This window comes from Macaca thibetana, chromosome 16 (genome assembly GCF_024542745.1).
Source record: "Macaca thibetana thibetana isolate TM-01 chromosome 16, ASM2454274v1, whole genome shotgun sequence".
In the NCBI taxonomy this organism is placed as follows: Eukaryota; Metazoa; Chordata; class Mammalia; order Primates; family Cercopithecidae; genus Macaca; species Macaca thibetana.
The window spans coordinates 27,739,001-27,763,131 of record NC_065593.1 but is presented as its reverse complement, the minus strand read 5'-3'; the positions used below and the strand labels follow the sequence as shown (position 1 = coordinate 27,763,131).

Genomic DNA, 24,131 nt, shown 5'->3' with positions numbered 1-24,131 from the left:
TCCTGTGTGGACACTGATGTCACTGGGTTGAGCCCCTGCTGGAAAGGTGAGAGTGCATGTCCTTCTTGGGGTCCAGCCAGGAGGGCAGAGAAACCTGGAAGAAAATAATACCTAGGACCAGACCCTCTCTATCAGGTGAAATTGACAGAGAATTCGCTCTCTGCAGTCACACCGCACAGTCCAGGCAGACAGGCAGGCCCCTGTACCAGGGACAAAGATCCAAACCCAACCTAGAACTCTAGGCCCTGGGATGGGCCCACAGGACCCAGGGAGAACTCTCATCCAGAGGGTGCTGGGGAAACTAGTCAGGTTTTTAAGACTCAGGGCTCTAGACCTGGAGCAGATTTCAAGGACTAGACTGCACCACCACCAGTGTAATCTGTAGCAGGTGACATGGTCTCTCCTGACTGAATTTCCTTTTCTGGAAAATGAGAGTAATAACCATAACATGCATTAGGACATACAAGGCCCATCCAGAAATTGAGTCCCTTACCTGGATTTTACTATCAAAATTCTTCCTAGCTGTAGGTTGGTCCCGAGAGATACATTCAAGCATGAGCTCACTGGCCATCCCCAGTTTCCTACGGCATGATCTTCAGGGACAAGAGGCCCTAGTGAGCAGTGATTAAGAAGCTATGGGGCTTTACTGGTTCCACAAACTGAAGTGTGCCTGTCCATGAGAGAGATGAGAGATTCTGTCTTAGTCAGCTCAGGGTGCCATAGCAAAATGCCACATATTGAGTGCCTTAAACAACAGACACTTACCTTGTCTTATTTCTAGAGACTGAAAGTCTGAGATCAGGGTGTCAGAGTTGGTTTCTGGTGAGGACTCTCTTCCAGGCTTGCAAACAGCCACCTTCTTGCTGTGTCCTCACATGGCCTTTCCTCAGTGCTCACGTAGACAGAGAAAGAGCTCTGCTGTCTCTTCCTCTTCAACAGACATCAGGGACTACAACCTTATCATCTCACTTAACCTTAATTATCTCCTTAAAGGATCTGTCTCCAAAAATTGTCACACTGGGGGTTAGGGCTTCAATATATGAATTTTGGGGAGAGGAGACAGACAATTCAGTCCATCACAGATACAAATGACTTCGAACCTCTGAGGTAGGTGGTGTATTTATCTTTCCATTGCAGTCCTTCCTAATGGTCAAAGCATTCAAGATTACATCTATGAAGGGCAGCATCTGCCCAATTCCCATTCAGAGTTTTCATGACGCACCCCAGAGACATTAAAACCAATGCCGGCAGCCACGCCAGACAACTAGCTCAGCCATATGCAACTGAAATCCTTTAGTGGAAAAGAAAGGCTCAGCTATATACAACTGAAACCATTTAGTGGAAAAGAAAGTACTTTACTTACTGTAAAGTAAGGCCAGGCATAGTGGTTCATGCCTGTAATCTCTGCACTTTGGGAGGCAGGGAGAATTGCTTTTTGAGGTGGGAAAATTGCTTGAGCCCAGGAGACAGAGGGCACAGTGAACTATGATGGTGCTGCTGCACTACAGCCTGGGTGACAGACCCTGTCTCTAAGAAAAACAAAAAGTTGGGGGAGGGATCTGTAAAGAAGCTCCACCCCATGTGAGACATGTGCCCTAGTATGCCAAGGATTGTAGCATTTCTAGGCATGAGGACAGGGAACTCACCCACTCTCAACTCTGAGAGGGAAGGGGGTCAAGAACATAAAGGTTGGATCCCACATTTCACCCTGGCAGAATCCCATAAAAGCCACACATGTTTTATGCCTGTAAGCATCCACTATTCCCCCACTGAAAAGATCCAGGAAGAGGACAATAAAAGATGAATTTTATGGCAACTGCTTGGTGCACACAGAGCTTCCTGCGAGGCCATCTCAGGGGCCAAGGGATGCAGCAGAACCTTAATCATGCAGCGTCACGAGCGCAGGGAAGAAACTCATCCAGCTCTTGAACCTGGGCTCTGGGGTTGGTTCTGCCCTATGGGCCCTCTGCCCCTGCAGTAGTGTCCCAAAGGGAGAAGGCGACTGGGGCTCATTCTGACGCCTCTGCCCGGCCTCCAGCAGCCTCCCTGGTGGAGTGTCGGGCGTGGAATTGTCAATCTGCTGCAGCTGCCACTCAAGGGAGAATTAGTGTGCGGATTAACTGAGGCTGCACACACAGAGACCCTGACAAGTTGCCACACATGCAGGGGCTCAACAGACATCCCCTTCCTTTTTTATTCAGGGCTAAGCCCTGAAGCTTGGTGCTGGGTCAGCTGAAAACAAATCTGTTCTGAGGCTATGGAGGGCTAATGCTGGGGTGGGGGAGCATGGCTGGAGAGGAGGACAGGCAGGCTGCAGAGGCCAGAGCTGGGCAGGCTTCCCCTGAATTCAGCTCCCCACGCACACACACCCCGCACCCGCTCACACACTCCCAGCCTGGGCAAAAGCCACCCTAGGACAAGAGACACTCCTTCATTCCCCACTCAGAGGGGAGAAAGTAGATTTTGAATAGAGCAAAAGCCAAAATTGCAGCAAATGCATTGAGGTGTGCTCTACTTTAAGAAAACCCATGAAGCAAATATTCCAACCTGGACCCAACTTCCATTTCAAATACATCCATTGAAAAAAGCAAAGAAATAAAAGGTCACTATTCCAAAAGAGATAGTGAATGGAAGCCAATTTATACTCCGACAAACAGACTCCTGACCCCACCCCAATCCCCTGCCCTGCTCACTCATCCAGGAACGTCTCCATTGCCGTGTAAACGTAGTATGTGTAATCTATGTTAAGGGGAAGAGCGGGATGATGGGAACTGAAAATGGATGACTAGCTAAGGAGCAGTCAAGCCCCAGATGGGGCCACAGTACAGGGAAACAAATAGTTCAGGGCTGCGCCTGTGCACTCTCTGGAGGCTTCATTCACACCTTAGTCGATGTGAGTAGAACCTCTTGCAGTTGCGCAGTGCATACTCTGCACAGCTGTACCCGGCAGCTCTGAGACTGTCCAATTCACATGGAGAAAGGTCACTTCTCCTGACCTCTTCAGATTCTTCAGCTGAGGGTGGAAGTTGGACTCAGGAATTTTCTTAGAAAGATGGAAATGCAACCAGAAAAAGAAAAGGAGGAGGAGAAGGCAGTGCGGGGAGAAAATGCAGGACAGAGATGCAATCTGGAATGAAAATTGTCCCTTTCCAGCTTACAGAGGAGTCAGGACTCTCCCACTCAGTACTATGTCTTGAGGACCCCAACAGCACTGGCAGGTCAGATGGTGGCCCTCCCCATGACCCTGGCCCAGAAAAGACAAAGCTGATCACCTTGCCTGTGGCTGGAGGGGCTGAAGAAAAGCTGAGCTCTGAGAGGTAAAGTGCCTGGCCGGCCCCTCATTAGCCAAGCCACGCCTGCATGACTCCAAAACCCAGGCTCCTTCCTGTGGGCAAGGCCACCTCCCCACCCACATCCCTGGAACACTTCTCCTCTCCCTGTTTCAATCAACAAATCACACACGGAGGCAATTTGCTGGGAACATGCTTCCGGCAGCACCAACAGCAGTCACCCAAGAAATTGTGTCCCAGTGAAGATGTGATTATAATGGTGCGTCGGCATGCACAGGCACACTGAAAACGCTCTTCTCACTGAGGCGGCTCTTTCGCTGGGGAGAGGAAGGGAGGGCATGGATTTAACAGGAGCGATACCTACTAGTGATATGTAGGATTCACAGTATCATTTAACAGGGGTGATACCTACTAGTGCATGTGTAGGATTCACATTAACAGCTATGGAGAACTGTTCAGGCCCTCAGCTGGTACAGTGTTGGGGCTGCTCCATAGGCACCAGGCATTGCACCCCAGCCGGACACTCACCCACACGCCAGCCTTGCTGTATTGCCTGAGGCTGCCCCACCAGGCTGGGCCTCTTTATACCTCTGTGTCTTTGCACATGCAGTACCCTCCACCCAGAACACCCTTCCCACTCCTGATCTGCCTAAAAAACCATACAGTCTTTCTAGACTCAGCTCAAAGGTGACCATCCCCTCCAAAAAGTCTTTTCTGAATGGCACTCCCAATTAGACCACACCCTCCTCAGTGCCCCCACTATGCCTGGACATTATGACCCCACTGTAGCATTTGCTTGGTTATGGGCATGTCTGTTCTTTTAGACTAAACCCCACGGGTGTAGGAATCATACCTTATTCATCTTCATAGCCTCAATTCCTAGCAGTGTTTCTGGAACAGATTAGGTGCTTAATAAACGTTTATTGGGGCCAGGCACGGTGGCTCATGTCTGTAATCCCAGCCTTTGGGAGGCCAAGGCAGACAGATCATTTGAGGTCAGGAGTTTGAGACCAGCCTGACCAACATGGTGAAACTCCATCTCTACAAAAATACAAAACTTAGCTGGGCATGGTTTCAGGTGTCTGTAATCTCAGCTACTTGGGAGGCTGAGGCAGAAGAATTGCTTGAAGCCAGGAGGCGAAGGTTGCAGTGAGCCAAGATCTTGCCATTGCATTTCAGCCTGGGCGACAGAGCAAGACTCACTCTCAAAAAAATAAAAAAAATATAAAACGTTTATTGGACATATAGAAGGTGGGGGCATGGGAAGATGGATGGATGGATAAATGGATGGATGGATGGACGGATGGATGGATGGACAGATGGACAGATAATGGGTGGGTGGGTGGATCGATGGACAGATGGAAAAAAACTGCAGAGGCTGTCTCTGCTCTTATGACATCAAAGCTTAAAGGATTCTTGCAGAGCTCTAGAGGCATATCTAGAGCCAGCAAGGCCCAAGATAAAAGTCGTGTTAGAATGAGTCAAGTTATAGTCTTTCAAAAAAAAATCCTCTTGCTTTTTTGCATAACCAATTCACATTTTTTGCTCTTATCACATTCTCTCCCACTCATAGACATTTTTGCAATGGATATGAGCTTATTATTTTATTCATCACAAACCATGGGTAGTTCATTTTTTTAATTGATTTTTGTTGCTCATCAAAGTGCTATATCAGCTACTACTGCAACTTCGCTTCCAGCCAGCACAACAATCAGCTGTGTGTGATTCCAGGGCAGGAGCAGGGCATCCCCAGATTTTGATGGGGTGATTCCTTGTGTGGTCTGATTGTCCAAACGCCAGTCAGGGATACTCCTTCACAAGCAGGCAGGTTGTGGTTACTGTTCTCGTGGGAAAGTCATGCTGAGCACATTCTGTATTTTATATAATACATAATAAGTTTTGTCTGTTCTCTGTGAATATTTAGCAATGTGTGGTTTGATGGTTTCTACATATGAAGTCTCCCAAAATGGAACATTTCCTCTCAGTTCCAATTTCAATCAAATGGCAGTGTTTAGATAAGTTCTAAGACCATGTCTGTGATTGATTGGTGATGTCTGCCATATGCCCAGGATTGGAGGGAATGGGGAGCAGTCACCTGGTTTGGCTTATAGAGCACCCACCACCTATACTACACAACAGGTTATCTATTCTGAACCTACATGCTGCAGAGGAAAATGCTAAGTCTCCTAGAGATGAGAGCGGGTTAATAGCAGAGCCAAGATTAGGATGTCCCCTGACTCCCAATCAGTAGCCTTGTGGTCAGACCAACTTGCGTTTGAATCCTGGCTCTGCCACTTCTTAGCACTGTGGCAAGTGACTGAAGTTTGCTCATCAGTAAAACAAGGATAATATTTAATTGGCAAGGTTGTTGTGAGAGCTAAGTGTTTGATGCGTCTATGCAACATTTCCCATACTGGGGTCTGAAGAACCCGTAGCATATTCCTCTCTCAAAAATCTCTGCAATGGCCTCCAGCCACTCACTCAGTAATTACTTCTGCTTCCTGTGGACCCCACCCTGCTGTGGTATATTCTTTCTTTAGGCAAAGCAGTCTCAGGTGTTTGAAAAAGTATGATCTGCTGGGTTCCAATCCCAGCTAGGCCACCTACTGTCCAGTGTGACCAGAGTCATTTAACCTCTCTGGGCTCCAGGATCACCAGATATCCAACAGAGACAATCAAAGTTTCAATTCCATAAGGCTGTTATGAGGATGCAACGAGTCGGTTCTAGTGAAATTCTTAGAACAGTGCCTGGCACATAGTAAAGGTTCAACAAATATCAGCTATATTTATACCATCAGTTAATCTACAGTCAGTCTTTTGGGCAAGTAGTACCCAGTCTCACAGGGTTATTGTGGGGATTAAAAGAGATGATATTCTTAAATCCCTTTTAATCCACAGGCACCAACTGGCGGGTGTTATTGCTCCATCTCTTAACAGTGACTTTTGCTTATTCTTGATCTCATCCTTTCTGCTTTGACCTTCTGGGTTGAACCCTTACTGAAGCCAGGCAGAGGCAGGAGGAGGGTGTCTCACTGCTTCTGTGCTGCCTACAAGGACATGTCTCCCCTGAGACCCCTTTGCTGCCTCTGTTACCTGCTGATTGGTGGATTTGATTTTAGTATTGGATTTGATTTCCAGATTGTTTTAAAGGAGCACAATAATAATCATATACAAACACTTAAATCATGCAGCAGGATGCAATAAAAACATCAAACTGAACATTATGGCTCAAAAAGCAGGCTCTGATTTGCCCTCCATCTGGGTGGGCAAGACAGAAATTTGCACTTATAGTGGGAGGCAGGACAAAGAGGGGAGCTCACAAGGCACAAGGCTAGAAACAGGGGGACCTCGCAGGGCCACCTGATCCTATAACCTGCGGCCTCTCGGAGAATAATGCCCCTTACAGATGGGGCACAGAGGCCCAGAGAGGTTGAGTGTCATGCCCAAGATCACACTGGAAATCCTGGACTCAGTTGTGATTTGGTGCTAAGCCTACCTCATTGCAAAGTCCATGAGGACCAGCATGGACATTCTGCTCCTGCCTGGCTTCAGCCTGGTTCAGCAGAGGGCAGAACTCAGCTGACACCCACAGAAGAAGCATTTAGGCCAGCCCTAGCCAAAGGGGAATTGTCAATTCCAGTGGTTAGAACCTGAGTTCTGGCTTAGAGGAGGCAGTCTCTTGTACTTATCCTCTGGTCTGGGGCTGGGAGAAAGCAGGATAGGGAAATGCATTCATTTGCTTATTCGTTCATTCAACAAACAAGCATCAAGCACCCACTATGTGTCAAACCCTGAGATCCAGTGAGCAAGAAGAGACATGGGGATGTTCTAAGAGGAGGATGGCAATTAGGACAGGCAAATGGACCAGCCACCATACTGCCACCCTGAATGAAGGACTTTCATAAGTGCTTTCCTAACCTAAAGACTCAGACTCAACAGACGCATGTCAACACTGTGTAAGGTGCATCCATGTGTATTGTCTAATTTAACTCTCAGGAAGTCCTCAGAGTTGCAAATTATTATCTCTGCTTTGCAGATAAGGAAACTAAGGCCCAGAGTAGTTAGGTAACTTGACGAAGACCACAGAGCTCACCAGTTCTTCCCACCACCCCTCAGCTGTGTGGGCAGGAGGAGGAGGGAGAGAACAGGCTCCAGGGCTCTGGAGATGTGCCTCAAGATGGTAGCAGGAGGGGCTAAGGCAAACAGGGGCCCCTTGAGAGCAAGTACCCTGTTTTATGCATCTCTATAGCCCCAGTGTCTGGCCCTGTGCCTGACACATTCTAGGAATTAATGAAGTATTTATACAACTAGGTTGGACCACTGGGCTAGTTCAGCTAACAAAAGTCTTTCTGAGGCCCCCAATAAGATAACAGCCCAGGGTGCACCCCCACTCCTGTCTCTCACAATCTCAAAGGACACATCCGTCAGGTTGAGCACTACCTTGTCAATGATAGAGCCTTGCTGAGCAAGCCAAAAACTCCTTTTGACTATGCTCTGAAAAACAGATAGCAAAGGAGACTTTTTGCCTCCACTCCCAAGGCAGTTTTTCCCAGCGAGAAGGCTTTCAGGCTGTCTCTAAGCTAGGGTCGTGCTGGCCTCATCTTGATCAGTTTCTCCAGACAAAGAAAAAAAGGAAGAAAACATTTCTGACCTAAATATTTAGACCACCCCAGTCCTAGTCATCTGAGAGTAGCCCATCCGCCTACCACCCTCCATCCTGGATGGCAGTAACTGAGATGTGTAGACTCAAAGACTTTGAAGACCCTGGAGCTTAGCAATTTTCTGGTCCAGACCCCTGATTCAATGGAGCAGATAAGTTAGGCTGAGAGGTTACAATTCATGCCCCAATAGTGCTCTTCTCACACCACCACCCACTACATTGCATTGCTGACACCATTGTGAAGAAGTGGTCAACACTGTTGGATGGTAGCTTCCCAGCTAATAATACACAGACAGAGATCCCAGAGAGGAGACTTCATTGGAACCATGGGTCACTGGAGTGTGTCTCTTCATGACTGATGCAAAGGCATGGCCAGGTGGGCTCCAGCCATCACTCACTGCACTCCCTGAGCCAACCTCCTAACTGGGGAGATAGAACGGCAATTCTGACTCACGGTGAGACCGTGGCTGCCGTTTATTCACCATCTATATACATCAGGTACTCTTGGAGATGTTCCATCTTGTTATACAACAAGGCAGAAAAATATCTTAACATTTAGCCTTGGAATTCCTCTTAGGGAGGGAACTTCCTTTCCTTGGGAAAATACTACGATAGAGTGAGACTCTGTGGGAAAGGATGTTGCCATGTGCCAAGACTTCAGAATAGGATGAAACTGCTTAGGAACATGTTGATTCTGCTCCTGGAAAAGGGTAAGAGCACATGAGTGAGAGAGAAAGGAGGAGGGCGAAGAAAGAGAGAAAAAGATGGGGAGGGAGCAGGATCAGGCAGGTGAAGGAGGAGTAGAATCGTCTCTTCCAGTCGAAGGTTTTGCTTTGCTCTGAGGTAGCCCCCTCCTCCAACTCCCTCTGACATCTTCTGTATGTTCTAATGCCCAGGGTGAGTGGGCATTCTGTACAACTTAACAAGGGGCTGCGTTTTATGTCAGGTCCTATTATGCAGAACAGAGAGCAGATGTCAGCCAAGGGTAATAGCTGGGTTACACATACTTTAACATATTCAAAACTCACAGCATCCTTTGAAGTAGCCAGTATCTCAGGATTGATTCTTATGCAGAAGGGAAGGTCAGAGAGGCTCTCAACCATTTGTCCAAGGTCCCCCAGCTAAGGTGGTGTCAGGGCCAGGATTCAAACCCAGCTTAGTCTTGACCACGGAGCACAGGCTCTTAAATGGGCATTCCCAGCAGAAGACGAGCCAGGATCTCAGACACACGGGTCAGTGAGGAAAAGGAGGAGGCCAGGCCAGGCCAGGCAAGGCTGAAGATCCTGACCTCTGCCTGGGCAGGAACCCTCAGGGATACCCCCAAGCCTAATGGACTTTGGTCCATGTAAGCAAATGTCCAATCCCTGTAGCACCACGGAACAGCCCTGTGAGTACCACGTCCAATCCCTGCTGCAGAAGGCCTAGAGGCTGACATAACAGAAGAGTCAGGTGGGTATCAGGTGAGCGAGGTGTGTATCTCTCCCTGTATCCCTCCTTTTTCCTCTCTCCTCATGTATGCTTTCCTGCCCTTTCCAGGAGCTGAAACAACATACTCTTAAGCAGTTTCATCATCTTCTCAGCATCTGCTCACAGCAGCATCTAAGTCAAAGCCTCAGAGTGTGGCTGCAGATACAAAGGAGGGAAGGGCCCAGGGAGCTTGGCAAGGTCCTAGGAGATTGGCTGGACTCCCCTTAGGGCCGCGAAGGCTGCCTACAGGGCCTTGGGCAGCTGTGCTTGCTGCAGCGCCACCTGCTGGTGTGCCTTGGGATCTTTGGTCTGGGAGAGGCTGGAAAAGTCAATGAAGAACAACATAAGGATGTCCCCAGGCAGGTTAAGGGCAAACATCAGCTTCTCTCCACAAAATGAAAGCGACTGTTGAGGGAAGCTCCAGACAGTGGAGCGGTGAAAGACATGCACCAGGGTATTTAATCATAAAAGTTCTGCGTTCCTTGCTCTGGTGGTAAATTTAAGCAATTATCAAAGCCTCCAGCTCCATGGCACAGTGGAGAAAGAGTGGGGGGGATGAGTTGTCAAGTACATGCAGGAGCATCTCAATCCTGGGTGTCTCTCCTCGATCTCCGGGCTAGCTCATCCACCCTACATCTTCATTATACACTAATGACTCCCACATTCATGTCTGTAGCCCAGATCTCTCTCCCAGCTCCACTCCCATAGATCCATCTTCCTGATGACACCTTGACTTGGATGTCTGAACCAGGCAGGAGTCATTATCACAAGAAAATCAACTCAAAATAACTTAAGCCAAAAAGGGCAGAGATTTGCTGGACTGTTTAGCCAAATTGTAAAGAGAGCCAAGGCGGAGCTGGGATATTTGTTGAATAAATGAAAGGATAGAAAAACATGAAGGAGTTTATTAAGAGAAGAGGATGAGAACTAAGTCTTGGCAAGCACCTACTAGCATATGAGCACTGAACTTATTTAATCAGATAAGGAAACTAAAAGCTGGGGCTGAGGGATGGGGCTGTGTAGCTTACCCAAAGTCACACAGCTGTCTCTTGAAAGAGAAAGGTTCCGCATGGGTCATTCTGCTAGCTCTCATTCTCAAATTTGAATAAGAGATTTAAGGTCTATGATTAGACACAGGGGCTTAAGAGATCATGGAAGTCATCTCATCTAACTGTACACCCAATGCTTAAATCTCTCTCTCTTCCCATCCCAGCCAACTTGTTGTAAAGTTTCTGCTTGAACAGCCCTTGTGATGGAGAACTCACTCCCAAGACAGTGATTTTATTATTGAATTATACCAGTGGATTAGAAAGTTCTTCCTTATGTTGAGCCAGAATGTATCCAATGCTTATAATGTGCCTACCACAGTGCCGGCAACAAAAATAAACGTTATCATCATCCCACGTTCCTTATTACAACTATTCTTGTGTCTATCTTTCCCTTGGGATGCCAGAAAACAAATCTAATTCTTCCCAGAGACAGTTCTTCAGATATTTGAAGATGGTGCTTCAGGTTCCCCCTGAGGCTTTGCTTACCCAGGATAAACAAATACTCCAACCCACTTTCAGACAACTCATTGGTAAGCAAGAGTCGGTGCTGTGCACACAGTAATTTTCCAGCTGCTGTTGTGTATGAGGCTTCAGAGACGCTGATGGAGCAAATGATGAAACAGCCACAGCAGGGTAGGCGGAGTATCTGAATCATGACCTCTGCAAAAAAAAGAGGGGGAAGTGGCTGACCCTGAACAAACCTTGGCCCATCTCCAGAGCTTCACCAGCTACATTCATTGTCTACCCATTGTAAGAACCCATTTTAGTAGAAGAGAAAGAAACGAGTTTCCCTCAAAGTTAATCTACATCGTTTTAGACCCCCAGTCCCTGCCCAAAAGGCATGATTAGTCCCTCCAAAATCCAGATTGTGTGTTCATGGATCCAATATTGAGCAATGTAGGGGATCCAACCAATTCTAAATCTTAGAATATCAACACTTGAATGGGACTTGGTGGTGTCTACCTTCCAATTCCTTCCTATTTACAGATGAGAAACTAAGGTCCAGAGGGGAGCAGTGACTTATTCAAGGTCATACAGGAAATCTCTGTGAAAGCCTGTTTAGCTCACAAACTGAAAAGAAAGAGTAATATGACAAAGTAGAGCAAGGCTTCATGGGAAAGGAAGAACAGGGCAGTTAGATAAAACCAAAGAAAGGCTGGGCATGATGACTCACACTTGTAATCCCAGTGCTTTAGGAGGTGGAGGCAGAAGGATTGAGACCCTAACAAGACTCCATCTCTACAAAAAAAAAAAAAAAAAAATGTTCAAAATATTAGCTGGCTGTGGTGGTACATCCCTGTAGTCCTAACTCCTTGGGAGGCTGAGGCGGGAAGATCGCTTGAGTCCAGGAGTTCAAGGCTGCGGTGAGCTATGATCATGGCACTGCACTCCAGCCTGGGCAATAAAGCAAGACTCTGTCTCTAAAACTAACTAAATAAATAAATAAGGTCTGAAAAGTGCTCCGTGGAGGGTTTCTCCATCCCTCCCATCGATTTCCATGACATATGGGGCATTGTGGCACTATGTCACTAGCAAGCACATGTTTAGGATCAGAAATCTGCTGACTCTGCCCCTCACAAGGTATGTGATCTTGCACAGACTACTTAACCTTCCTGAAACTCAGTTTCCTCATCAATAACATGATAATAGGAACATCTACCTCAAAAAAAAAAAAAAAAGCCCTGCAAATATTAAAGTAAGTAAGTATAAAGCCTTTTGGTTTTTCAGTAATGGTGAAGAAGCTAATATCAGACTAACTCTCCTGGAAATAGCAATCATAAACTGTGGACAAAATATTTTCAAACTACTATTTGACAGCACTGGAGAGAGACCAAAACCAGGCATAAACCAGAGGTGAGCTATGGCTTCTCCCTTGAGGGCATTTCAAAGTTCTAAGGGAATACTGGGGATGGAGCTCAACCAGAAATCAGCAAGCATTAAGTTTAAGAACCAGAAATAAGTATTCAGGGTTGCCAGAAAGGCTGAAAATTGGAAGGGTAAATCCTAGAAAAGAGGGACCCACAGAGGGAGATCCCTCAAATTTTTACACAAACATCCCTAAAATCTAGGTTGAACTTCGAACTGTATGTGGATAGGGAGAGAGTCTAAAAAGCCCAGGGGGATGACAACAGTTGAAAGAGCTGAGTAGTAATTTCAGCTGCTGCCATTGCATGGGGAGATAGGCTACATATAAATCTCACCAAATTAGAAAATCTTGATGAACAACTCAGGCTGTCCATTAAGCCCAGAAGTGTTATTCCTTAGGAGTTAAGATCACATCCCAAGACCAGGAGCTAAACCCCAGGACTAAGGACAAAACTAAAATATACCTATCTCTAAACTAAGCCTTAAACAATGTCTCCATGAAATCAAAGTAGTACACCATTAATTTAACCACCTACTAGAACAAAACTCAACAGCATTCAGAGAATGAAAATCTACCCAGTCACCAAAAAGAGTTATCTGAAATGTTCAGTATATAATAAAAATGACTGTCTCCCAGTATACAATCAAAAATTCCTAGACACATGAGGAAAGAGGGGAAACATGAAAAGAAAAATAAACCACCAGTAGAAATAGATCTACATATAATCCCAATGTTGGAATTAGAAAACAGCAACTTTATAATAACAATGATAAACGTGTTAAGTAATTGCAGAAAAAGATGTAAATAATGAGAAAATTTTAGTCAAGATATGGAAACCTTTAAAAAAAATGAAAGCCCTAGAACTGAGAAACATACCATCTGAAATTTACAAATTGTTTTATGGAATCAATGGAAGATTGGATACAAAACAATAAATGAATGCCAAACTTGAGCACAGGTTAATAAAAATTACTAAAATAATACATAAAGAGAAAAAAGACTAATGGAAGGGAATAGAGTGCCAATGACTTGTGAGCAGTGTCGAGTACTCCAACATGCATATAAGCGGTATCCCTGAGAGGAGAGACGGAATCAGGCAGAAAAACAGTTGAAGAAATACTGGCTAATATTTTTTCAAATTTGTTCAAAAGCATCATTTCACAGATCCAGGATTCTCAAGAATCCCCAAGCAGGATAACTACAAAGAAAACCACACTTAAGCGTAATGTAGTTTAAATCCTGAGAAGCAAAGATGGAGAGAAAAGCACAAAGGCAACCAGAGGGAGAAAAGGGGGCATAATACCTGCAGGGAACAATAAAAAGAATATGGCTGATTCTCATCAGAAACAATGGAGGCCGAGACAGAGGAATAACACCTTTGAAATTCTGGAAGAAGACACTTGTCAACCTAGAATTCTATCTACAGCCAAAATCTTTCAAAAATAATGAAAATCTAAGACGTTGTAGGTTTTTTTTAGTTGGTTTTGGGTGTTTATTTATTTGTTTGTTTTAGAGGAGCCTCATGCTCTGTCACCCAGGCTGGAGTGCAGTGGCACAATCATAGCTCACTGTAGCCTTGAACTCCTGGGTTCAAGCGATCCTCCCACCTCAGCCTCCTGAGTAGCTGAGACTGCAGGGGTGCACTACCACACCTGACTATTTTTACTTGCTAGAGACAGAGTATTGTTACAGGATCTCTAGGGTGTCGATTTTTCTGGCTGCAAACCTCTGTGGCCATGGTGCCTTTGCCTGAGTTCTTGTCCTGCATCCAGGAAGAATGAAGGATGCAGACAAGTGAAGGGAGAAGAAGAAGAAGAAGAAGAAGAAGAAGAAGAAGAAGAAGAAGAAGAAGAAGAAGAAGAAGAAGAAGAAGAAGAAGAAGAAGAAGAAGAAGAAGAAGAAGAAGAAGAAGAAGAAGAAGAAGAAGAAGAAGGAGGAGGAGGAGGAGGAGGAGGAGGAGGAGGAGGAGGAGGAGGAGGAGGAGGAGGAGGAGGAGGAGGAGGAGGAGGAGGAGGAGGAGGAGGAGAAGAAAGAGAAGGGAAGGAGAAGGAGATGAGTTTTATTTAGTGTTAGAACAGCTCAGAAAAGTGGGTAGCTCCTCTCTGCAGGCAGCTCACCCCATCGAGTGTTCAGCTCTCAGCAGCGAGAAGGCCCTGGAGGGTAGCTCCCCTCTGCTGGCAGGTCATCTCTGCAGCTCTCAGTGGAGAGGGTACTCCTCTCTGCAGCTGGTCGTCCAGTCTCCTCATCTCTGTGACCTCTTGGTCCTCTGGCCATCCTCTGTTCCGCTTTGGCCGAGCCCAGGGCTTTTATGGACCTCAGAGGGGAGGAAGTGTGTGCCGATTCATGCATGAGCAGCCATGGGTGGGCCTGGAAGGGGCACCCTGAGTCCCAACTCCAGTGGGCAAGACTGGCAGTCCATCCCACAGCCTTCAGGTCTTCCCTGGTCTGAAGGTGGGTCGTTACTGGGGACCCACCCCCTTCCTGCCAGGAATCAGTCTGCCTCCTGTGGTAATTCATGGCCCTGGGCCTTGGCCCCCAACCCTGCTCCAAGTTCAGAGGAGGCTCCAAGAGCCAAGAGGGGCCAGGCAGTGGGAGCAGACACCCACCAGTCTGCAGGGATGGGTTGGGGTGGTCCCTTCTGGGGCCACTCAGGGTGCAGGATACAGAGATGCCCAGGTCCTGCACTGGGAGGGCAGCTGCAGCTGTACCTGGGAGCTCCCACCCACCAACTTGGAAGGGGCAGGGCTCCCACTTATCCCCTGCTCCTCCCTGCTTCCTGGAGTGGGAGGTCCAGGTCTGCAGCCGTGGGTGCCGCAGCTGCAGCTGCAACCCCAGGAAGGCAGATCCTACCTGTTGCCAGCTCCCAGAAGAGCACAGGGAGGCTCGGATCCACAGCTGCAGTTTGGGTGGCTGTAGCCCTGCCCAGGAGTTACAGGAGGCCTGGGTCTGCAGCTGTGGGTGCAGTGGCACGGGGAGCTCCAGTCTTAACTCAGAAGAGTCAGGGCTCCCACTGGCTCCATGGAGTGTGCGCCCCAGCTGCACAGCTGCAGCCGGCATGATGGTAGCAGCCACTACCATCAGTATCACTATGTTGCCTAGGCTGGTCTTGAACTCCTCGCCTTAAGGAATGAAACTTCACGAATGAAACTGAAGGAATGAAAACTGAGAAATTTTGCCACAAGTAAACCCATTCTCAAAAAAACAGAAGTTAAAAGAGATTCTTCAGCCTGATGGGAAATGATATCAAATGGAAAATTCAGATCTATAAGAAGCATGATGAATAATAAAAATGGTGTATATGTGGATGAATATAAAACATAAGCTCTCTTTCTTCTTTAAAAGTCAATGGGCTGCTTAAGGCAAAAATAATATTAACAGTGTGACCAGGCACAGTGGCTCACGCCTGTAATCCCAGCACTTGGGAGGCTGAGGCAGGTGGATCATTTGAGGTCAGGAGTTTGAGACCAGCTTGGCCAACATGGTGAAAGTCTGTCTCTATAAAAGTACAAAAATTAGCTGGGCATGGTGGTGCATGCCTATAGTCCCAGCTACTTGGGAGACTGAGGCAGGAGAATTGCTTAAACCCAGGAGACGGAGATTGCAGAGAGCAGAGATCACGCCACTGCACTCCAGCCTGTCTAAGAGAGTGAGACTTTGTCTCAAAACAAAAACAAACAAACAAACAGTGTATTATAGTGCTTATAACAGAGGCAGAAGTAAAATGTATGACACACAAGCAATATAAATAGAATTAATAGAATTATATGTGAACTGGCATAATATTAATTCAAGGTATATTGTGATGTTAAGGATGAATACTGTAAATCCTAGAGCAACAACTAAAAATAATAATACAAAGAGGTATAAATTGAAACTCAAAGGAGAAAACAGAATGAACTATTAAAATAATATTCAATTTAACCCAAAAAGAGTCAGAAGAGAGAGAACAAAAGAAGAAATAGAAATGGGGACAAATAGGAAACAAAGAACAACATGATAACTTCAACCCAACTATATCAAAAATTGCATTAAGTGTAAATAGATCAAACCCTCCAATTAAAAGACAGAGATTGTCAGACAGGATAAAATACGACACTCAAATAGATGTACCTTAAAAACACATTCAAAAGGAGATGTACCTTAAATATATAAAGATTCTGACAGTTAACAGTAAAAGGATGAAAACAAAATAATAGATAGAAAAAGATAAATAGTTGGAGAATAAAGCTGCCACGTCTGTTATCATGCAAAGTAAACTTCAAAACAAGGACATTGCATGAGATGATTATTCACAATGATGACAGGATCAAGTCATCCAGAAGACGTAGCAATCCTAAATATGTATATGCCTAATAAGTTTCAGAAATACCCAAAGCAAAAATTGAGAAAACTAAAGGGAGAAACAGACAAATCCATAGTCATAATTAGATGTTTTGATACTCCTCTCTCATAATTGATGAATAAGTAGACTAAAAAGTTAGTAAAGATATAGAAGATCCGAGCAACACTATTAAACAACTAAACCTAATTGCCTTTTATAAAACAGTATGCCAACAGTTACAGAATGCATATACTTTTCAAGTGCATATAGAACATTCAACAAGATCAAACATTGATTTATTTTTCTGGTCCAGTATCATAAAAACATCTCAATAAATGTTAAAGAAATGAAACCATCGGGAGGATGTTTTCTAACCAAAGCATAATGAAATTAGAAATTATTAACAATAAGGAAAAATAGAATACAAATTACCAACAATCAGGCATGAAAAGACATAACCATAGATCCTACAGACATTAAAAAATGGTGAGAGAATATTACATACAACTTTATGCCCACAAATTCAAAAATCTAGATGAAATGAACAAATTCCTTGGGGAAAAAACACAACTTACCAAAACTAGCACAAGAACAGAAATAGAAAATCTGAATGTCTCCATATCTATTAAAGGAATTGAATTCATAATTAAAAGTCTTCACACGCATACACACAATCACCAGGTCCAGATGGCTTCACTGGCAAATTCTATCAAACATTTAAGTTAGAAATGGCACCAAGTCCATACAAATTCAGAAAATAGAGAAAGAGGAAACACTTCATAACTGCTTTCATGAGGTCAGCATACTCCCAATACCAAAACTTGACCAGGAGATTATAAGAAAAGTAAATTAAATACAACATGCCTCATAAACATACATGCAAAAAACCTCCACAAGATACTAGCAAATTGAATAGAGCAATATATAAGGAGGATAATAAATTATGACTAAGTGGAGTTTATCCCAGGAATGTAAGTTGGTTTCAACGTCTTCAGATCAATCAATACCATTCACTGTATTAATAGAATGAAGAAGAAAAGTCGTGTGATCATCTCAATAGAAGTAGAAAATATATTTGCCAAAATATATATCATTGATGATAAAAACTCTCAGCAAATGAGAAATAAGACAGAACTTTCTCAATGTGACAAGCACATCTAAGAAAAACATATGCCTAATATATTATGGTGAAATAATGAACCCTCCTTCCTAAGATCAGGAACAAGGGAAGATACCTTCTCTCTCCAGTTTTATTCCAACATGATACTTTCTAGCTAATACAGCAGGGTAAGAAAAATAAATTAAAAATAATAATAAAGACTAGAAAGGAAGAAGTAAAACTCAGCAACAAAAAAAGAATGAACTACTAAAACGTGCAAAAGCATGAATGAATCTCAAAAACATTATGCTGAGAGAAAGAAGCCAGACACAAAAGAATGCATACTGTTTGATTCTATTTATATACAATACTAACACAGGCAAATCTAGTTTATAATAACAGAAAGCATATTGGGGGTTGCCTGAGGGTTGGCAGGGAGGAAGTGACTGCAAATAGGAAATTCTGGGGGTTCATGGAAATGTTCTATACCTGATTAGCGTAGTTGTTACAAGGGTGTATACACTTGTAAAAATTTATTAAATTGCACATTAAAATTGATGCATTTTATTGTATATAAATTATATCTTCTGAAGTTGATTTTAAAAAATAGATACTATTAAGAGAATGAAAAGGTAAGCCACAGACTATAGGTGGTATAGACAAAATATTTACAATACATGTATCTGACAAAGGACTTGAATCCAGAATATACAAACAACTCTTACAACCCAAAAGTAAAAGTAAAAAAATAATAACTTTTAGTGGACAAGAAAACTCAGACATTTCACAAAATATTATATATGAATGGCCAATAAACACATAAAATTGTGCTCAAAATCATCCATCAGGGAACCGCAGATACAAGTGAGACACAACTATATACCTACAAAAATGGCTAAAATCAAAAAGGTGGATGAAGTCAAGATTTGTCATGGACATAGAGTAATGAGAATTCTCAGACACTACTGGTGGAAATATAAAATAGAAGAACCACTTTGGATAACAATTGGGCAGTTTCTTATAAGGTTGTGCCTATACCTATCTTACAAACCAGCTATTTCACTGCTAGCCATTTACTCAAGAGAAATTAAAACATATGCCCACAAAATGACTTATGTATAAATATTCATAGGAGTTTTTTCATGATTACCAAAAACTGGAAACAATCCAAACGCCCATGATCAAGTGAATGGATAAGCAAATTGAAGTGTAGTCATACATAATGCTGGAAAACTATTCAGCAATAAAAAGGAAAGAACTCCTGGGGCAAACAACCATGTAGATGAACCTCAGCGACATCATGCTGAGTGTAAGAAGCTAGACGCAAAAGAGCACATAGTGTAAGCTTTCATTTATATGAAGTTTGAGAACAGGCAAAGCCAACCTATGGTGAGAGAATTCATAACCATGATTACCCAGGTAGGTTGGGACTGATTGGACAGGGACAGAAACGAACTTTCTAGGGTGATTTAAAATGTCCTCTATCTTGGTTAGTGTGCTGGTTACATGGGCGAACACATTTTTAGAATATATTGAATAGTGCACTTAATATTTGTACATTTTATTGTGTTTTTATTCTTTAATCTTAAAAAATGGATATAAAGGACTTAACACCTAGAAAATGCTCAACAACCATTATTTCCCTCATCCTTCACCCTTCCCATTCCCACTAGGCAAGTACCATAGATGCTAGGAGAACATTTATGATCACTGGACCTCTGAGAATAGAAGTGTAATTTTCTTCAAAGGGAAAAGATGCCATCTACAGCATGACCTGGGGAGTCTCTGTAGTCCAGGCCCAGGACTATAAATAACAAGGATAGTGCCTAGAGCCATTTCATTCTGAATCTTCCTCTGGGTTTTGTCCTCCAGGTCTAGGTCTGGGATTCCAATGTTTCAAACCAAGAGGGTGGAATTTAGTTGGGTCTTTCCAAGAGATGCGAGATGACAAAATGTGGGAGTGGGAAGACATGGTGGGGTTAAGAGACTCTCAGGAGAACCACATTTAAAGAAGGTTATAGAAGCTAAGTTAGGGTGGGGCCTGATGGTGTGCCCCTGTAGTCTCAGCTACTAGAGAGGCTGAGACACGAGGATCGCTTGAGCCAGGAGTTCAAAGCCAGCCTGGGCAACATGGTGAAACTTTGTCTCTAAGAAAAAAAATAAAAAATTAAGATAAGGTAAGAAAACTAGTGTTGGAGCCAGATGTTGAAGATCTATAAAGTTAATGGTATTTAAATGCTTAATAATTGTTTTTTGATTGAGTAAGTAAATGAATGAGTTACTGAGTCTGTTGAGGCTGACTACCGCCCACTCCTTCCTGTCTTGCAGCTCACATACCTGCCCCCACCGTGGGGTGAGTGCCGATCCTCAGAGATGGGCCTCGACTTTTTTCCTGTTTACAGTATCACCGCCTGTAGGATTGACTGTGAGACCCGCTACATCGTGGAAAATTGCAACTGCCGCATGGTTCACATGCCAGGTCAGTACCAGGGCAGGGTGGCCACAGGGCCCCTGGGATCTGCCTGGAACCCGCCTTGCATTTCTCATCCTAATGGGAAACACTTCACCCACTTTGCTAGGATCCAAAAGGATGATGTTCTGGGAAGACTCTGTTATTTGGTGCCCATTTAGAGGGCAGGTGGAAACTTCTAGTCCAGCAACCAAGACAGCATCCTGCTATCCAGAAGCACCCAGTGTTGGGGGAATGTCCATCCCAGTGTTCAATGTTTGCCAATTGTCTGCTGCTCTTACCTCTGAGAGTTTAGTGTCCAGAAAACTGGATGCTTGCAATTCTTACAGCTCGTGTAGTACATGTTTGAGCATCCAGATGTTTCTTTCTTTCATCCAGATGTTTCCCTTTTTGTGTCCAAATGTCTAGCACTCCTTCAAATGAGGCAATAGTCTATTAGCCAGCAAATAAATGTGCATGTCATGACACCTCTCTTGTCACACTAACAATGCATGTGGCCATCTCATGCAGTTGGCATACCAGAAGCTGAAGTGCAAAGTGGAAAGCTGATCTGGGGAGAAAGAGCGTGGTGTTGCAGCCAGGACGCATGAATGGGGCCTTGGTTTCTAATTTAGGCTCTTCCACTCATTTACTGTGTGACCTGGTTACTAAACCTCTCTGTTCTCACGTTTATGGTCTTTAAAACACAATCATTAGCTGTTACAATGTGAAAATTAGGCTAGGATATAAAATGTTTTGTAAACTATAAAAGTCAGTGGTTATTATTTAGCATATTGGAAGAGGGCACCAAAAGTCATGTTGACTGAAGACCTACTATGTGCCAGGAATGTTGTTATTGTATTTAGTAGCTGTTATTTCATGGTTATATCATACTTTATTCAATTTTACTTAACTAAATCCTTATACTGGACATTTGGTTCATTATCAATTGTTTTCTGTTATAATCCATGCTGAAATGAACATCCTCATTGCTACATTCTGAATTATTTCATTAGTTATCAGCAATTTCCTTAGTAATCTAAGATTTAAATTACTGATCTTTAAAATTGCCTCTGTCAAAAGGGACTTTGCCAAAATGATTAAGGTTACCAACTTTAAGTGGGGGAGATTATCTAGGTGGGCCCAAATCTCATCAGAATCCTCAAAATCAATCCCCCTTTTCCAGCTAGGGTCAGAGGGAGAAGTGACTATGAAAGACAGGTCAGAGAGATGCAAACTTGTTCACTCTGAAGACAGAAGAATGTGGGTAGTCGATGCATGTGGGTGGCCAGTGAATGTGGGGATGGTCTTTGGAAGCTGAGAAAGGCGAGGAAATGAATTCTCCCCTACAGCCTCCAAAAAGAATATCGGCCTCCCACCCAACACCTTGATTCTGGACCAATGAGACCGATACCTAACTTCTGACCTACTAAGCTGTAACATAATAATAAATTTGTATGTTTTAAATAATAATAAAATAAAATGGCCTCTGAGCTTCCTAGAAGGCAGAGCAAACAGGGAAACATGTCAAGCTATTGTTTTTGGAAAGGAGAAAGCTTATTAACTCTTCAGCTCTGAAAAAGGATTTTGGGGAAGTGATAAGGAAAAAACATTATGGTGGACTTTAGCACTGGGTAAAAGAAAGAAAAAAGATCCTGGGTTTCTACAAAGAGAGCCCAGCAAGGAGAATCCAGCAATGGGGAATATTATTCACCTGATGCTCAGACTAGGCCACCAGCCAGTGAGGTTTTCCCCACCAACCCTTAGCCAAAGGCAAGCAGTAGAGGTGTCAATCACACCCAGGACACTAATACTGACATCTCAGTGACTAATGTGGAATTATGAGCAAAGCAATAGAGAAACACAAGGCAACCCTTGTTCCCATACAGCAGTGTGGTTGTGCTGAGAAGAGCTCTAGGCTCTGGATCAGACTGACCTCTGTTCAAAGCCCACCTCCATCACTACTAGGCTTGGTGTCCTGGGAAGATAAGATGCTTAAGCCTCAAAATTCTCATGGGTAAAACAGATATGGTACTTCTGACTTCAAAGGGTGCCTGTATGGGTTAAAGAAGACGATGTGTAGCCAAGCTTACGAGGTGCTTATCACCACCTCCCTAGTCTCAATCCTCAAGGCGAGCTCACCTGTCACGGACAGGAGCTGGCTGGACCTACAGAGAAACATGGGAGAAGTTAGCCATACAGATCCTACTGTCTCCTGCTCAACGAGGTGAACAGCCTGCCCAAGCTTACACAGCAGATCAGAAGCCAGCCTTCCAGCTTTGGGGTGCACTCTGATCCAAGGCTCTCTTCGAACTGCCCACTGGCAGGCCGCTGCCCCTTCAACTGCCGGGAGGCACTCCCTTCCCTAAGCCCAAAGCAGAGGAGGTGTTGCTGACATGAATGTTCCTGCCTGAGTAACTGTGTCTGGTGTTTCTTCTTTGCAGGGGATGCCCCATTCTGCACCCCTGAGCAGCACAAGGAGTGTGCAGAGCCTGCCCTAGGTCAGTACTCAGGAGACAGATGGAATCACGGGGGCAGGGGGCCTGAGATTGAGATCCAGGAGATCATCTGGGTGCGGGGAAAGATCAAGCGGAAGAAGGAATGGAGAGAGGATGAGAAGAAAGGGGCTGGCCGAGTGGAGTTGCTGCAGGGATGGGAGAGGCAGATGGAGAGGAGGAAGAAGAGAAGGTTGGGGAGGGAATTGGTGCAAGAGGATGAGGGCTGGCAATGGAACTGGGGAGAGAAAGGAGGTATGGAAGGTGGAGATGGAGAAGGAGTAGGTTTCAAGGGGAACGGAGGGTGCTAAGGAAAGCAGGGGAGAGGACAGAGGTGGAGAGAGGATAGACCGTGGGCAGCCAGGTGGGCACCAGAGGAGCTTGGCAATACCTCCCCTCACACAATCCGAGGCCAAGGTGATTCTGAAGTCACGTCTTTCTTCTGCTCCATTGAGCTTGGGGAGGTGGAGGAGGACTGGAGAGGTAAGGTCAGGTTTGCATTGCATGTGCGCAAATGGAAAACACAGAGCACGCTCCTTCCTCCTCCCCAAGCGGCCTGCTGGGGGTCTGCCAGTTGGAAGAACTCTGCTGGTTCCCCAGCTGGAAAACTAGGAGGGACAGAGAGTGCACAAACAAGCTGCCACCCCAAAGCTAGGCCCACTCTGTCTGCTCGCCTCTCTCTGGACCCAGGAAATGGCTTACAATCAAAACAAGCGGACTTTTTAAACAATGTGCACTCAAGTTCGTTCAGCATCTGCACTTGCTGGAGCTAAGCGAGGCAGTGTTGGCCTCAGGTCCGGATACCTCCAGGAGGACTAGAGAGGGAGGCCAGGCTGAGAGGGGAGGGAGTGACTTCTGATGTGTGCAAAGACTCAGCAAAACCCAGGGTAGCCTGAAACACTGAGGTGGCTAGAGGGAAAAGGGAAGGAGGTGTTAAAGAAAAAATCACTCTGACACTAGTTAAAATGGTAAGGAAGTCTTTATTCAGGGGAATTGCAACAGGTGTCAAGAGTATCACAACAGGGGAAAGAGATGGGATTCAACTCAGAATACAGCCAAGACAGCTGGAGATTCATGGCCATCAAGCAGAGCGAGGGCTCAGTAGATGTAAAATTACCCAGAGAAAACCTCAAAGGTAGGGGGAAATCTGCTGACACAGGCCAGGCTGATCAGATATCAAGGGTGGGGGATTCTGTCTAAACTGACTTTAGCAGGATTCTTGTTAAAACTGGGCTAGGCAGGCCCAGCACGGATGGGGGCCGAGGTCAACGCCTAGTCGAGAACAGGGCTCTGAAGAGCCTGGCTAAGTTTGATCAGGGAGAAAGTCTTTGTCAGAGGGAAATGATGCCTTAAACATTATGTCTAATTGGAAGAAGAAAGGAGAGGGCAGGAAGGGTTCCAGATGCAGGGAGTTGCCTCCAGGGAAAGGAATGA

General features: G+C 44.8%; 1 protein-coding gene across 1 annotated transcript in view; it reads left to right on the top strand.

Annotated features, from left to right (window-relative positions):
- ASIC2 (acid sensing ion channel subunit 2) overlaps positions 1-24,131 on the top strand; it is a 282,139-nt gene that overhangs the window by 246,617 nt on the left and 11,391 nt on the right. Inside the window, exons 4-5 of the mRNA XM_050765004.1 lie at positions 20,082-20,232; positions 22,647-22,703. Of these exons, the coding sequence (XP_050620961.1) occupies positions 20,082-20,232; positions 22,647-22,703 (208 nt within the window). The remainder of the gene's footprint in view (positions 1-20,081; positions 20,233-22,646; positions 22,704-24,131) is intronic.